We start from the raw sequence: 13310 nt of genomic DNA, 5'->3' as shown, positions 1-13310 counted from the left end.
TATCCTTCAAAACAACCGGCGATCCTTCAAACCCGAGACCCTAGGGATGGTGGTGTCTCTTTACTGCAATGCTGAATAAGAGGTATATCTGGGAATATCTGTCGTGATTTCGGAGACATTCAATATTATTATTATTATTATTATTATTATTATTATTATTATTATTATTATTATTATTATTATATTGTCCACACCTGTGGAGTAACGGTCAGCGCATCTGGCCGCGAAACCAGGTGGCCCGGGTTCGAATCCCGGTCGGGGCAAGTTACCTGGTTGAGGTTTTTTCCGGGGTTTTCCCTCAACCCAATACGAGCAAATGCTGGGTAACTTTCGGTGCTGGACCCCGGACTCATTTCACCGGCATTATCACCTTCATATCATTCAGACGCTAAATAACCTAGATGTTGATACAGCGTCGTAAAATAACCAAAAAATTAAAATTATTATTATTATTATTATTATTATTATTATTATTATTATTATTAAAAATCTTTGACATCCAGCATCGTAATGCACTTGGGTAACTACGATAGGTAGCGAAATCCGGTTAAGAAAGCCTGCTGTAACGGCTGGGGGGATCATCGGGCTAATCAAACGATACCGCCATTTGGTTGGATGATCGTCCACCTCTGCTTCGACATGTGGACGCGAGGCCAGCAGCCGGCTGGTCGATCATGGTCCTTCATGGGCTGTCGTGCCTCGGATTATTATTATTATTATTATTATTATTATTATTATTATTATTATGTGTTCATAAGCGTTTCAATTTATTTCTGTGTTGTTTTAAGGAAAATTCACTAAAAGAGGAAAAAAAAAAAATAAAGTTGTTGAAAAGTTTCAAACTATCATAATTATGCACTTAGATACTATATTTATGTGTCCAGTGCATAAAACCTCATTCTTTTACAAAAACATTTTATGAATTTACTTAAAAATTATGGTGGCCATCTATCCCTATATCCTATGGCCATCTCACCCATATGTGTTGGGTGAGATGGCCAGTGGCCTATTATATTTCAAACGTATTTTTTTATTACATCAGTGAATTCTATGCGCCCTGAGGCACTGTAGTGGAGAAATATAACCTAGAAGGAACGTATTTGATTTGTTTCGTATTTCTTTACCAATCGGTTACCCTGTTCTAAGTGATTAAAAAAACTATGGCCATCTAACCCGGAATTACCCTACAGGAATATCCTTCAAAGCAACCGGTGATCCTTCAAACCCGAGACCCTAAGAATGGTGGTGGCTCTTTACTCCAATGTTGAATAAGAGGTATATCTGGGAATATCTGTCGTGATTTCGGAGACATTCAATATTATTATTATTATTATTATTATTATTATTATTATTATTATTATTATTATTATTATTATTAAAAATCTTTGACATTTCTATTTAATTTTGATGGTATATTTTCAGAAATTTACAGATCATTTTACAGGTCCTTTTTCTGTGATTTATAGGTCAATTTCCGAGCCCTAGGTACATGAAATATTTACGGGACTGTATTTTATAGTGTATCACGGTTTTGGCCTTCAATAAATCGCAGATCGGTCAGTGACGTCATGTTGTTTTGGTGTAGTGCGGTCCTTGGCTTGGATAAATGATAGTTATTTTATATGGCTACAATACGAATCACGCAAAGTCGTTTATTTATACAGATGTGAAGATTGTATTCGTAACCTCGCACGCGCACTGTATTCATATGCAAAGCAGATGAATAACATCTATTGACAGGGAAGCTAACGCTTAATTAACACTTGCCCGCTCGCATGTGAACTAGGCTCTCAATGTGTAATGACAATTGTATAACGCGAACTCCCCCACGCGCGCGTTCTGTGGGCCTCTCCGAGGATTGGACACCAGTTTGACGTCTGACCAGATATTAATGACGCTGCCACGCTAAGGAACGTACATATCAATAAAGATATCTGGCAGATCGTCATCATTTGTGGGCTGCAGAGATTCTGTGACGTCATGAACTTGAAGGAGCTCGAGGAGGTACGTGAGTGCATAACTGACCAGTGCAATTTGTTATTATTTTATGCGGAGGTAGAGCAGGAAGCTAGAACCCACTAGGAATTTCAGTCTGGGTGTTTGGTATTTATTTTGATGTTTTCGTTAATGTTTTGTTGTCGTTTTAAATATTTGAGCGAATTTGTGCAGGTGGCTGTAAATATTATAGATGGGGCTATGTAGTATGAACATTGGTTCGACGATATTCGGTTACAGCAGGAATGATTATTCATTGTCGTTTGGATGTCCTTTTTGTCTAATAAGGTGGGGTCCGATGTCGTATTAACCTCTCTTCACGAGGGTTCAATTTGTGTGTTCGTTGACTGGCATGTCAAATAAAGATTATGTAATTTAGATAAATACCACTACTTGCATGTGGAGTTCCGCAAGGCTCTATTTTGGGACCACTCCTATTATTGATTATGGTGAATGATCTTCCAGAAAATGTTAGTTGTGAATCTGTATTATTTGCAGATGACACAACTCTTTATTCATATCACATACTGATATAAAATTTTTAAATTCAGCAATGAAAAAATCATATAATACTGCAGTAAACTGGTTTCGGGTGAATGGTTTCAGTCTAAATTTAAATAAAAGTAAAAATATATTTTCATTGAAAAATACATCAACCGCCGAAGCTCTGTCACAGGTAAAATTAGGACTTGTATTGGATTCTAAACTAGCTTGGGATGAACATATTAATTTGTTAAGTATTCAGCTATCAACAGTAATTTACTTATTAAGACATTTAAAACCTTTAATACCAAAATTCTACCTCATAAATTTTTATTACGCCTTTTTCAATAGTATATTATTATATGGTATTTATATTTGAGGAAATAGCAGTAGCATATCCAAGATCTCATTCTAAAAAAAAAAAAAAAAAAAAAAAAAACTATATATATAATTTGAACTGGTAATGGAAATTACGGGTAAACGGCTGAACGGATTTTAATAAATGGCCCCTCATTTTGAAGCTTGGAACCCAAAGTTTTTCAGAAAAATAGTAGTTTTCAGTGAAATGTCAATTTTCCTACATAATTTTCCTATTTTCCAAAATCCATCTGTTGTCAGTTTTGAGAACTAATTTTATTAAATCACGGCCGACTTGATTGAATTTCAGAAAAAACACACACTACAATAAACAATAGGCTATTACACGAAGGCCATGACCTGCAGGATTGCCGACATATTTAGAGCTCAATTCAATTTGTTATTAAAAACTGATTCTGCAGTGTATAATTTTCTGAGTACTGCTGTGTATTGGATATTCAAATCTACGAAACTTGAGGTAGTTTGATGACTTTGTTACCATTAGAAATTAAATATTATTATAGTTAATATCATGATGCGTCTATTCTTCATTAATTGTACATAATATTGATGCTATATTGATGACATGAAAGTGAAACGTTTTGAGGTTATGTAAGTAAATGTAGAGAATATCTTAATTTAGATCTTCATTTCTATAATTTACTGAGTGACTGCTATATATAACTACAAAACTTAAGTAAGATAGTAATATTGTTATTAAAAATCAAATATTTTTACACTTATTAAACCAGTGGGGTTGGGTCTTTTTCATATACTTAATGGCGGTGTAGCTCAGGATAGGGACCAATGGCGGGCTTATGTGAGGGCGGCAATGAACCTCCGGGTTCCTTAAAAGCCAGTAAGTAAGTAAGTAAGTAAGTAATGGCGGTGTAGTGTAGATATTGATACGTGTCATTGCCTTCAGTATTAGCTCGAGAGAGTGCAAAAATTACAGTTCCTAAGGAAAGGTCAAAAGATATTACTTACTGATAAAATAAGAAACCTACAAAATGTTGCAGTCTCCCGATTATTTCAGCAAGATCTCTTGGCAGGATAAACTGAGTTTACCCTCTACATTTCAAGCTGTACATGCAGCAGCAATACCAAGATGCTATGTCTATTGTTCGAAAACATAGCAAACCTGACTTTTTTTAACTTTCACCTACAATCCATAATAACCTGAAATAGTTATTGCTTTACTCCCATATGAAAAACCCACTGATCGTCCTGACATTGTTACTTGTGTTTTCGCGTTGAAACTCAAAAACTAAGGTGGATAGGTTCAAGAAAAGGTATTTGGTAAAAAAAAACTATTCAGAAAAAGTATGTTTCATTATCATGGAAGGAAATAACTTTCAAAATGTCTGGTATTCTTCATTGAAAATAAATCTGGAAAATTTTTATTTGAACGTCTAATGAGCTTAGTTTGCAGCATTTGTTGCACAAGCCACTAGTTTATATTATATTCCAATGTCTAATGAAAATTAAGAAAAACCTTAATACTTATCACCCTAAAACAGAAGTTCACCACTATAATACAAGGTACAATTATTGTCTTTCAGAACCTAGACTTTGATTAAGTAAGTCCAAAAAATGGTTCAATTCTATTGCTATAACAGTGTTTAATAAGTTACCCCAAAAGGCACATGATGCAAGTTATATACAATTTAAATCTGTTTTGTATAACTGGTTAATCAACCATCCATTCTATAGTCTTAGTGAATTTCTTGACTCCACTGTAAATGTATTCTAAATTTATAAGCTGCATTTCTCTTCATTATTACGATTATTATTATTATTATTATTATTATTATTATTATTATTACTATTACCAGTAGTCAAGTAGATGCAGTGATTATTGACTTTTCACGCGCATTAGATGTAGTCCCACACGATATATTGTTGGTTAAACTACAATCAACGGGGATTGACTCAAGAGTACTCCAGTGGATCAAGGAATTTTTAACTTGTCGCACTCAGAGAGTACGGGTCGGGGAGGAATTATCGAACCCAATTGAAATTACTTCCGGAGTCCCACAGAGGAGTATCTTGGGGCCTCTTCTATTCCTGGCTTTTGTAAATGATCTGCCAGTTAATATCTTGTCTAGGGTTCGCTTATTCGCGGATGATTGTATGGTATACAGGGAAATAAAAAGTTATGAAGATACTACTCTTCTTCAGAATGACCTCAATAGAATAAACGATTGGGCTATAGCCAACAAAATGAAAATAAATTCTCTAAAGAGCAAAGCCATCAGCTTTACAAGGAAAAGAAATAAAATAATCGCATCGTATACGTTAGGGGGTGAAACCATTCCGGAAGTTAACAAATGTAAATACCTAGGAATAACATTTAGCAGCGATCTTGGGTGGGGGGAACACGTTACAGACACAGCGGGAAAAGCATGGAGAGCGTTACACTTTGTGATGAGGGTACTAAGAAAAGGTTCTGATTAATCCAAAGAGATTGCATATAAATCACTAGTACGTCCAGTAATGGAATATGGTGCTGCATGTTGGGATCCTTACAGACTAGAACATATTAAGACACTGGAAAAGATTAAAAAACGGGCTCTCAAGTATTGTCGGAAAAATTCACCATTAAAATGGGACACACTCACGGACAGGAGAACGCGAATTCGATTATGCGCACTGTTCAAAACATACAGAGGTGAGCCTGCCTGGAGAGAAATAAAAAATAGGTTGCAGCCGCCAAATTACTCTTCAAGGAACGACCACTCTTATAAATTGAGGGAAAGAAGACAGAGGACGGACACTGGAAAGTTTTCTTTTCTCAATCGTACTATCAGGGACTGGAATGCTTTACCTGCAGACTTACTAAAGGCTTTACCAACAACCAAAAATGTATTTAAAAATAGGCTTAAGAACTTTACTAATAGACGATAATTATACACAGTATTTAAAGGGCATAATTGATATTTTGTTATTGAAGTGTTCTATCAGTGAAGAATTATGTTGTGTCAGTGAAGTATGTTGTGTCAGTGAAGTGTGTTGAGTAAGTGAAACGTGTTCCTGTCAGTGAAGCTTTATAGTTTATAGTGGCAGTGCATAGTATTTGAACAGTGAAATGTTTTTGAAGCGTTAGTGAAATCAGGATAGAATTAGTGAAATGTGTCGTAGTTCCAGTGCAGTGAGTGAGTTGACAGCGAAATGAGTGTAGTGTTGAAAGGTACTTGTGCAGATATGAACATATCATACTCGTGGGTTTTAGTTCGATCTTAGGTTTAAGATACAAATTAGATTTACTTTAAATGTTATTTTAACCGATCGTGCTTCATTTAATTTAGGATGTTCCCTGTTATTATTATTATTATTATTATTATTATTATTATTATTAATTATTGTTAGTATTAATTATGAGTATTATTATTAATTGTAATTGGAGATTTATCCTTCGAAGAGGTGGAAAAATTCAAATATCTTGGAGCAACAGTAACAAATATAAATGACACTCGGGAGGAAATTAAACGCAGAATAAATATGGGAAATGCGTGTTATTATTCGGTTGAGAAGCTCTTATCATCCAGTCTGCTGTCGAAAAATCTGAAAGTTAGAATTTATAAAACAGTTATATTACCGGTTCTTCTGTATGGTTGTGAAACTTGGACTCTCACTCTGAGAGAGGAACATAGGTTAAGGGTGTTTGAGAATAAGGTGCTAAGGAAAATATTTGGGGCTAAGCGGGATGAAGTTACAGGAGAATGGAGAAAGTTACACAACGCAGAACTGCACGCATTGTATTCTTCACCTGACATAATTAGGAACATTAAATCCAGACGTTTGAGATGGACAGGGCATGTAGCACGTATGGGCGAATCCAGGAATGCATATAGAGTGTTAGTTGGGAGACCGGAGGGAAAAAGACCTTTAGGGAGGCCGAGACGTAGATGGGAGGATAATATTAAAATGGATCTGAGGGAGGTGGGGTATGATGATAGAGACTGGATTAATCTTGCACAGGATAGGGACCGCTGGCGGGCTTATGTGAGAGCGGCAATGAACCTTCGGGTTCCTTAAAAGCCATTTGTAAGTAAGTAAGTAAGTATTATTAATTGTACTTTTTATTAATTGTGTTTATTATTGTCTTTATTGAGTGTAATTAGTTACCACTGCCACCGGGTATATACCCATTGCAGTGTGAATAAATACATACATACATACCAGTATTGTATTTAATTTGTATTGTTGTATTCATCTGTTTTTATATTTTATGTCAAATATTATTTTATTTTATGTCTATTGCAACGAACTGTTGCTCATGACATTAATTGATTGATCGATTGAAATAGAAATAAAAATCTGTGTGTAGCCTCTACGTGCGTGATAAATAAAACTTCTTAAGACATAAGCGTGTAGCACTCTCTTTAAATGCTCGTGCAGTGAAAGACGATAAATTAGGGTTAAATTTAACAATTTAAAGGCCCGAATTGACAAACATCCCAAGTCCATTGAAGTGAACTTTTCAGGAGAGCGTAAAAACTATATAGACTTACCATAAAATAGTGTTGAAATAAATGTTTGTATTATTAAAAAACACAAGTTTAGAGTCGGGCTTGGAATATTCTTTTTTTCTTTGACAAACACAATATATGTCAGGTAAAATGTCAAATTTGGTAAATATTGAATTTGGGATGTTTGCCAATTCAGATCTTCAATTGTTACAAAGTCACTCTTTGCCGTTCCTAAGCAATGATAACAAGTGACATCAGATGAAATTCTTTGATAATACACTGCCCTCTAGAAAAAAGTAAAGTACCATCTTGATATCTATTGATAACAAATTCATTGCTTGCTGTCTTAAAAGTGATTAAAAGAGAAATGAAAACAAAAGTGAACAATGGATTTTATAAATGCACGTTTGAAATTCTTGAATATCTCTCTCCAGTTGTGTTAACTGCAAGTTTTCAGTTCGTGTGCGTTAAAACAGTATTAGTTAAATATTTCCCACTTACTGAAATGTTGCGCTTTCTTTCTTTTCATTTTTTTCTTTACAACAGTGTATTAATTGAAGTGTCACTTTTAATTATCATTTTTTTATTTTTTGGCTTTGAGCATTTGACTGTGACTTCTCAATGAATAGGGGAAGAATTCTGCGTATTGATTTAGTTCTGTCACGTAAATTAGTGTAGAAATTTAATTTTTCATTTCTATGACACTTTTTCTCCGTTTTTTAAGTTGAGTGTCCCCTTAAAACGGTAGGTTGTGAACTGGGCTTTGCTGCTTCGAAGTTAATAGAAATTTACTTTTGTTTTCTACAATCTTAAAGTAAGTGAATATTTATCTTATGTGTAAAACGATATACACCTACTGTGTGTATTAAAGTAAATATGGAATTTAATATAGATTTAAATGTATTTGTTCACCAAATAGGCATATGTGCTACGAGTACATGGTACATACAAAATAATTCATTTTCGTATTATTCGTTTTTTGCATTATCCGGTACCTCTTCCCGGTCATTAACACGGATAATCGACGTATACTGTATGATTCATTCTTCTAACACAGTCTAGTAGCTATATACAGTCACGAAGCTCAATATGTAATAAATATGCATCCATAGATAGTTGCTAACCACTAGGATCGCTACTATCGCCTCATTACAGACAATGCGAAATAGTACCTGCACAGTCTGTTGTTCCTAGCAACCTCAACAACTCAAGCTTCGTGACTGTATATACTAGACTGTGCTTGTATACACCTAATCTTTATTTTATGTATCGAATCCGTCTTATATTTTAATCTTTTCGTAACTATATATCTACGTATCTATTTTAGTCTAATATATCTATCCATTGCAGGGAGATGCATTGTCACCTCTACTTTTTAACTTTGCTCTAGAATATGTCATTAGGAAAGTTCAGGGTAACATAGAGGGTTAGGAATTGAACGGGTTACATCAGCTTCTTGTCTATGCGGATGACGTGAATATGTTAGGAGAAAATCCACAAACGATTAGGTAAAACACGGAAATTCTACTTGAAGCAAGTAAAGCGATAGGGTTGGAAGTAAATCCCGAAAAGACAAAGTATATGGTAATGTCTCGTGACCAGAATATTGCACGAAATGGAAATATAAAAATTGGAGATTTAGCCTATCCTTCGAAGAGGTAGAAAAATTCAAGTATCATGGAGCAACAGTAACAAATATAAATGACACTCAGGAGGAAATTAAACGCAGAATAAATATGGGAAATGCGTATTATTATTCGGTTGAGAAGCTTTTGTCATCCAGTCTGCTGTCAAAAAATCTGAAAGTTAGAATTTATAAAACAGTTATATTACCGGTTGTTCTATATAGTTGTGAAGCTTGGACTCTCACTTTGAGAGAGGAACAGAGATTAAGGGTGTTTGAGAATAAGGTTCTTAGGAAAATATTTGGGGCTAAGAGGGATGAAGTTACAGGAGAATGGAGAAAGTTACACAACGCAGAGCTGCACGCATTGTATTCTTCACCTGACATAATTAGGAATATTAAATCCAGACGCTTGAGATGGGCAGGGCATGCAGCACGTATGGGCGAATCCAGAAATGCATATAGAGTGTTAGTTGGGAGGCCGACGGGAAAAAGACCTTTGGGGAGGCCGAGAGGTAGATGGGAAGATAATATTAAAATGGATTTGAGGGAGGTGGGATATGATGGCAGAGACTGGATTAATCTTGCTGAGGATTGGGATCAATGGCGGGCTTATGTGAGGGCGGCAATGAACCTCCGGGTTCCTTAAAAGCCTATAAGTAAGTAAGTCTATCCATTTGTTAATCTCTACATCTATCCATCCGTTCCTCTGCCAGTGGACGGACAGAGTGACCTAGTCACATGACCTTGTCCACTACTCTTGCTCTGCGCATTGTGCTAAGCAATTGTTTGTTTACTGACGCTCTGGAAGTTTCCACTGTCGTGATCCACACTGCTGTGATAACTGGAGAGCTTGTTACGTAACGATTCAGAGAAACTCCCGTGTGAGTGGACAAACTTCAGTTCCACGCTGAACCTAAACTTTACTTGAAAATGACTTGTGATAAGTTTAATCAAATATGGACAGTATTTATGTACTTTCGTGTTCGGAGGTTCAAAAATTGCAATATTATTCTTTTAAGGCGGGGGGGAGGTACATTTTTGGCCAGCAAAAATTTAGTGAAATTCATTTTGTTTATATCTCAGCTACTATATAAGCTAAATGAACAAATTATATTACAAATATTTATTTTTCAGTCACTGACTTTACTGCAATATTTGTAAGGTACAAAACCTATACATTACATGTTTTAAAAATCGTATCAACGTTTTCGTTGGACTATGCCAACATCATCAGATACGACATTCACTCTAGCAATATCATTAGTCTCTACAAATACAATACATATTAAATACCGTACAGAATAATAACTTACTTACTTACAAATGGCTTTTAAGGAACCCGAAGGTTCATTGCCGCCCTCACATAAGCCCGCCATCGGTCCCTATCCTGTGCAAGATTAATCCAATCTCTATCATCATATCCCACCTCCCTCAAATCCATTTTAATATTATCTTCCCATCTACCTCTCGGCCTCCATAAAGGTATTTTTCCCTCCGGTCTCCCGACTAACACTCTATATGCATTCCTGGATTCGCCCATACGTGCTACATGCCCTGTCCATCTCAAACGTCTGGATTTAATGTTCCTAATTATGTCAGGTGAAGAATACAATGCGTGCAGTTCTGCGTTGTGTAACTTTCTCCATTCTCCTGTAACTTCATTCCGCTTAGCCCCAAATATTTTCCTAAACACCTTATTCTCAAATACCCTTAACCTATGTTCCTCTCTCAGAGTGAGAGTCCAAGTTTCACAACCATACAGAACCGGTAATATAACTGTTTTATAAATTCTAACTTTCAGATTTTTGGACAGCAGACTCGATGATAAGAGCTTCTCAACCGAATAATAACAGGCATTTCCCATATTTATTCTGCGTTTAATTTCCTCCCGAGTGTCATTTATATTAGTTACTGTTGCTCCAAGATATTTGAATTTTTTCACCTCTTCGAAGGATAAATCTCCAATTTTTATATTTCTATTTCGTACAATAACAGAATAATAAACCATACTAAATTATTATTATTATTATTATGGTTATTATTATTATTATTATTATTATTATTATTATTATTATTATTATTATTATTATTATTATTATTATTAGCCGTATATGCTTAATTAGACGGTGATGCTTATCCACATAAAACAACCTAACATGGAAAATATTGTTGGACATTAAGACATCCATATTAATTTTGAACAAGCACCCAAGGCAAACCTACAAGATATACACCACGATGCACACACATATCTGAATAGAGGATAGACGTACATCAATAAGAAATAAGAACACGGACATAAACAAATTCACTAATATACTTCAAATACTGTAATTGCATATCTTTACATTTTACAATATGCAGTTCATTCCATTTTTATACTTAAACTAGCCGTACCCGTGCGCTCCGCTGCACCCGTTAGAAATAAATATAAAGAAATTACGTAATTAAAATAGGACATTTGATCCAGGGAACATTCGTGTTTGATACAAGGATAAATCGTTTAATATGTTACTTAATTTAAATTGCATCCAAATAATTAAAATGCGATCATTTTGGTCCAGAGACACTCATTTGGTGCAATGACAATTACTTTAACATGTTTCTTAATTTTTATTACATGCAACCATAGTTTAATGAAGATTTGACATCATTTAGATTTAATGTGTATATTTTATTTTACTTGTTATAGGTTTCCATTGAATTATGGTAATAACTTAATTTTAACCCTTGTTTTCTACGTATTCAGTAAATGGCGCTTGGCCCACTATGGTTCTGAACCCTTCAAATAACTTAAATTATATTACATATTATATTATATTATATTATATTATATTATATTATATTATATTATATTATATTATATCAGAAGTTACTGTAATAACATTATAGTAGTCCACACCTGTGGAGTAACGGTCAGCGCGTCTGGCCGCGAAACCAGGTGGCCCGGGTTCGATTCCCGGTAGGGACAAGTTACCTGGTTGAGGTTTTTCCGGGGTTTTTCCTCAACCCAATATGAGCAAATGCTGGGTAACTTTCGGTGCTGGACCCCGGACTCATTTCATCGGCATTATCACCTTCAACTCATTCAGACGCTAAATAACCTAAGATGTTGATAAAGCGTCGTAAAATAACCTACTAAAAAAAACATTATAGTATTATGTCCATCTAGAGAAACTACACTTTCCAATGGTGAATTAATAATTAATTATACAAATCGGTTAATTTAGCTTCCGATATTACTTCATACAAACACAGAAACATTCTCTGTAGGCTATCTTTCATAGCTGTCGATTGTTGCTGTCCAAGGCCCCTTATAGACGAAGTCATTTGTTTTTTAATTCATTACACGGCCTTAGATGGCAGTTATTTTAATTTTAAAACTCATTTATCTCATTAAATATCAGTCCTATCAAAATTTCGCAAAGAATAAAATTTATCGCAAATTAATTTTAAAGAAACTTTTGTTATGTAACATTTTTCACAAAAATCAATAATAAGCGAGATATTTCGATTTATTTAATTCAGGCCTCCTTATAACCCCCCTTTTAGCCTAAATAATGTATTTTGAATGCCATATAGCCTAAAATATAAGTTACAACGAACTTAATTTATATTCCAATTTTCATCGAAATTCGTTCAGCCATTATCGCTTGAAAAGGAAACAAACATACAGACAGACAGACAGACAGACAAACAATAATTAAAAAAAAAGCGATTTTCGGTTTCAGGGTGGTTAATTATATGTGTTAGGGCCATTTATTTTTGGAAAATCGAAAATTACCAGAAAAATTTCGGCTACAGATTTATTATTATTAGGCTATAGATTATTTTACTTGTGAAGACTTGCAAACACATATACATATGTTGTAATTTACATGTGTACTTTTAACTATTTGCTAACAAGGGCAGTCATACAAGAATAACATCTGTATCCTAATGTTGGTTTTAGTACGGTTTATTATTCTGTACGCTATTTAATATGTATTGTACTCGTAGAGACTAATGATATTGCTAAAGTGAATGTCGTATCTGATGATGTTGGCGTAGTCCAACGAAAACGTTCATACGATTTTTAAAACATGTAATGTAAAGGTTTTGTACCTTACAAACATTGCAGTAAAGTCAGTGACTGAAAAATAAATATTTCTAATATACATTACAGACTTTTCTGAAAATCAATTAAAAAAAGAATTGCAAAATAAATTAACAAAACTTTTCATGCTTATTACACATGCATTACACGTTATAAAACATTATTCAGAATATTAAAATAGCTAATAATTACCTGTAGAAACAATATCAAATTTTCATAATTGTTTTTACAACTGTTAAGCTTAAAAAACGGAGTGAACTTCCTTGAAAAGTGAAAAGTG

The 13310-nt window shown here is 34.4% G+C and overlaps 1 protein-coding gene across 1 annotated transcript in view; it reads left to right on the top strand.

The window, feature by feature from the left end:
• Positions 1-1847: 1847 nt before the first annotated feature.
• Positions 1848-13310, top strand: part of Ntl (Neurotransmitter transporter-like) — a 115799-nt gene continuing 104336 nt past the window's right edge. Inside the window, exon 1 of the mRNA XM_069842513.1 lies at positions 1848-2004. Within this exon, the coding sequence (XP_069698614.1) occupies positions 1981-2004 (24 nt within the window). The 5' untranslated portion in view covers positions 1848-1980. The remainder of the gene's footprint in view (positions 2005-13310) is intronic.

The sequence above is a fragment of the Periplaneta americana genome, chromosome 12 (genome assembly GCF_040183065.1).
Source record: "Periplaneta americana isolate PAMFEO1 chromosome 12, P.americana_PAMFEO1_priV1, whole genome shotgun sequence".
NCBI classification, from domain to species: domain Eukaryota; kingdom Metazoa; phylum Arthropoda; class Insecta; order Blattodea; family Blattidae; genus Periplaneta; species Periplaneta americana.
The sequence above is the reverse complement of the archived record's forward strand: the minus strand, read 5'-3'. Positions and strand labels throughout refer to the sequence as shown.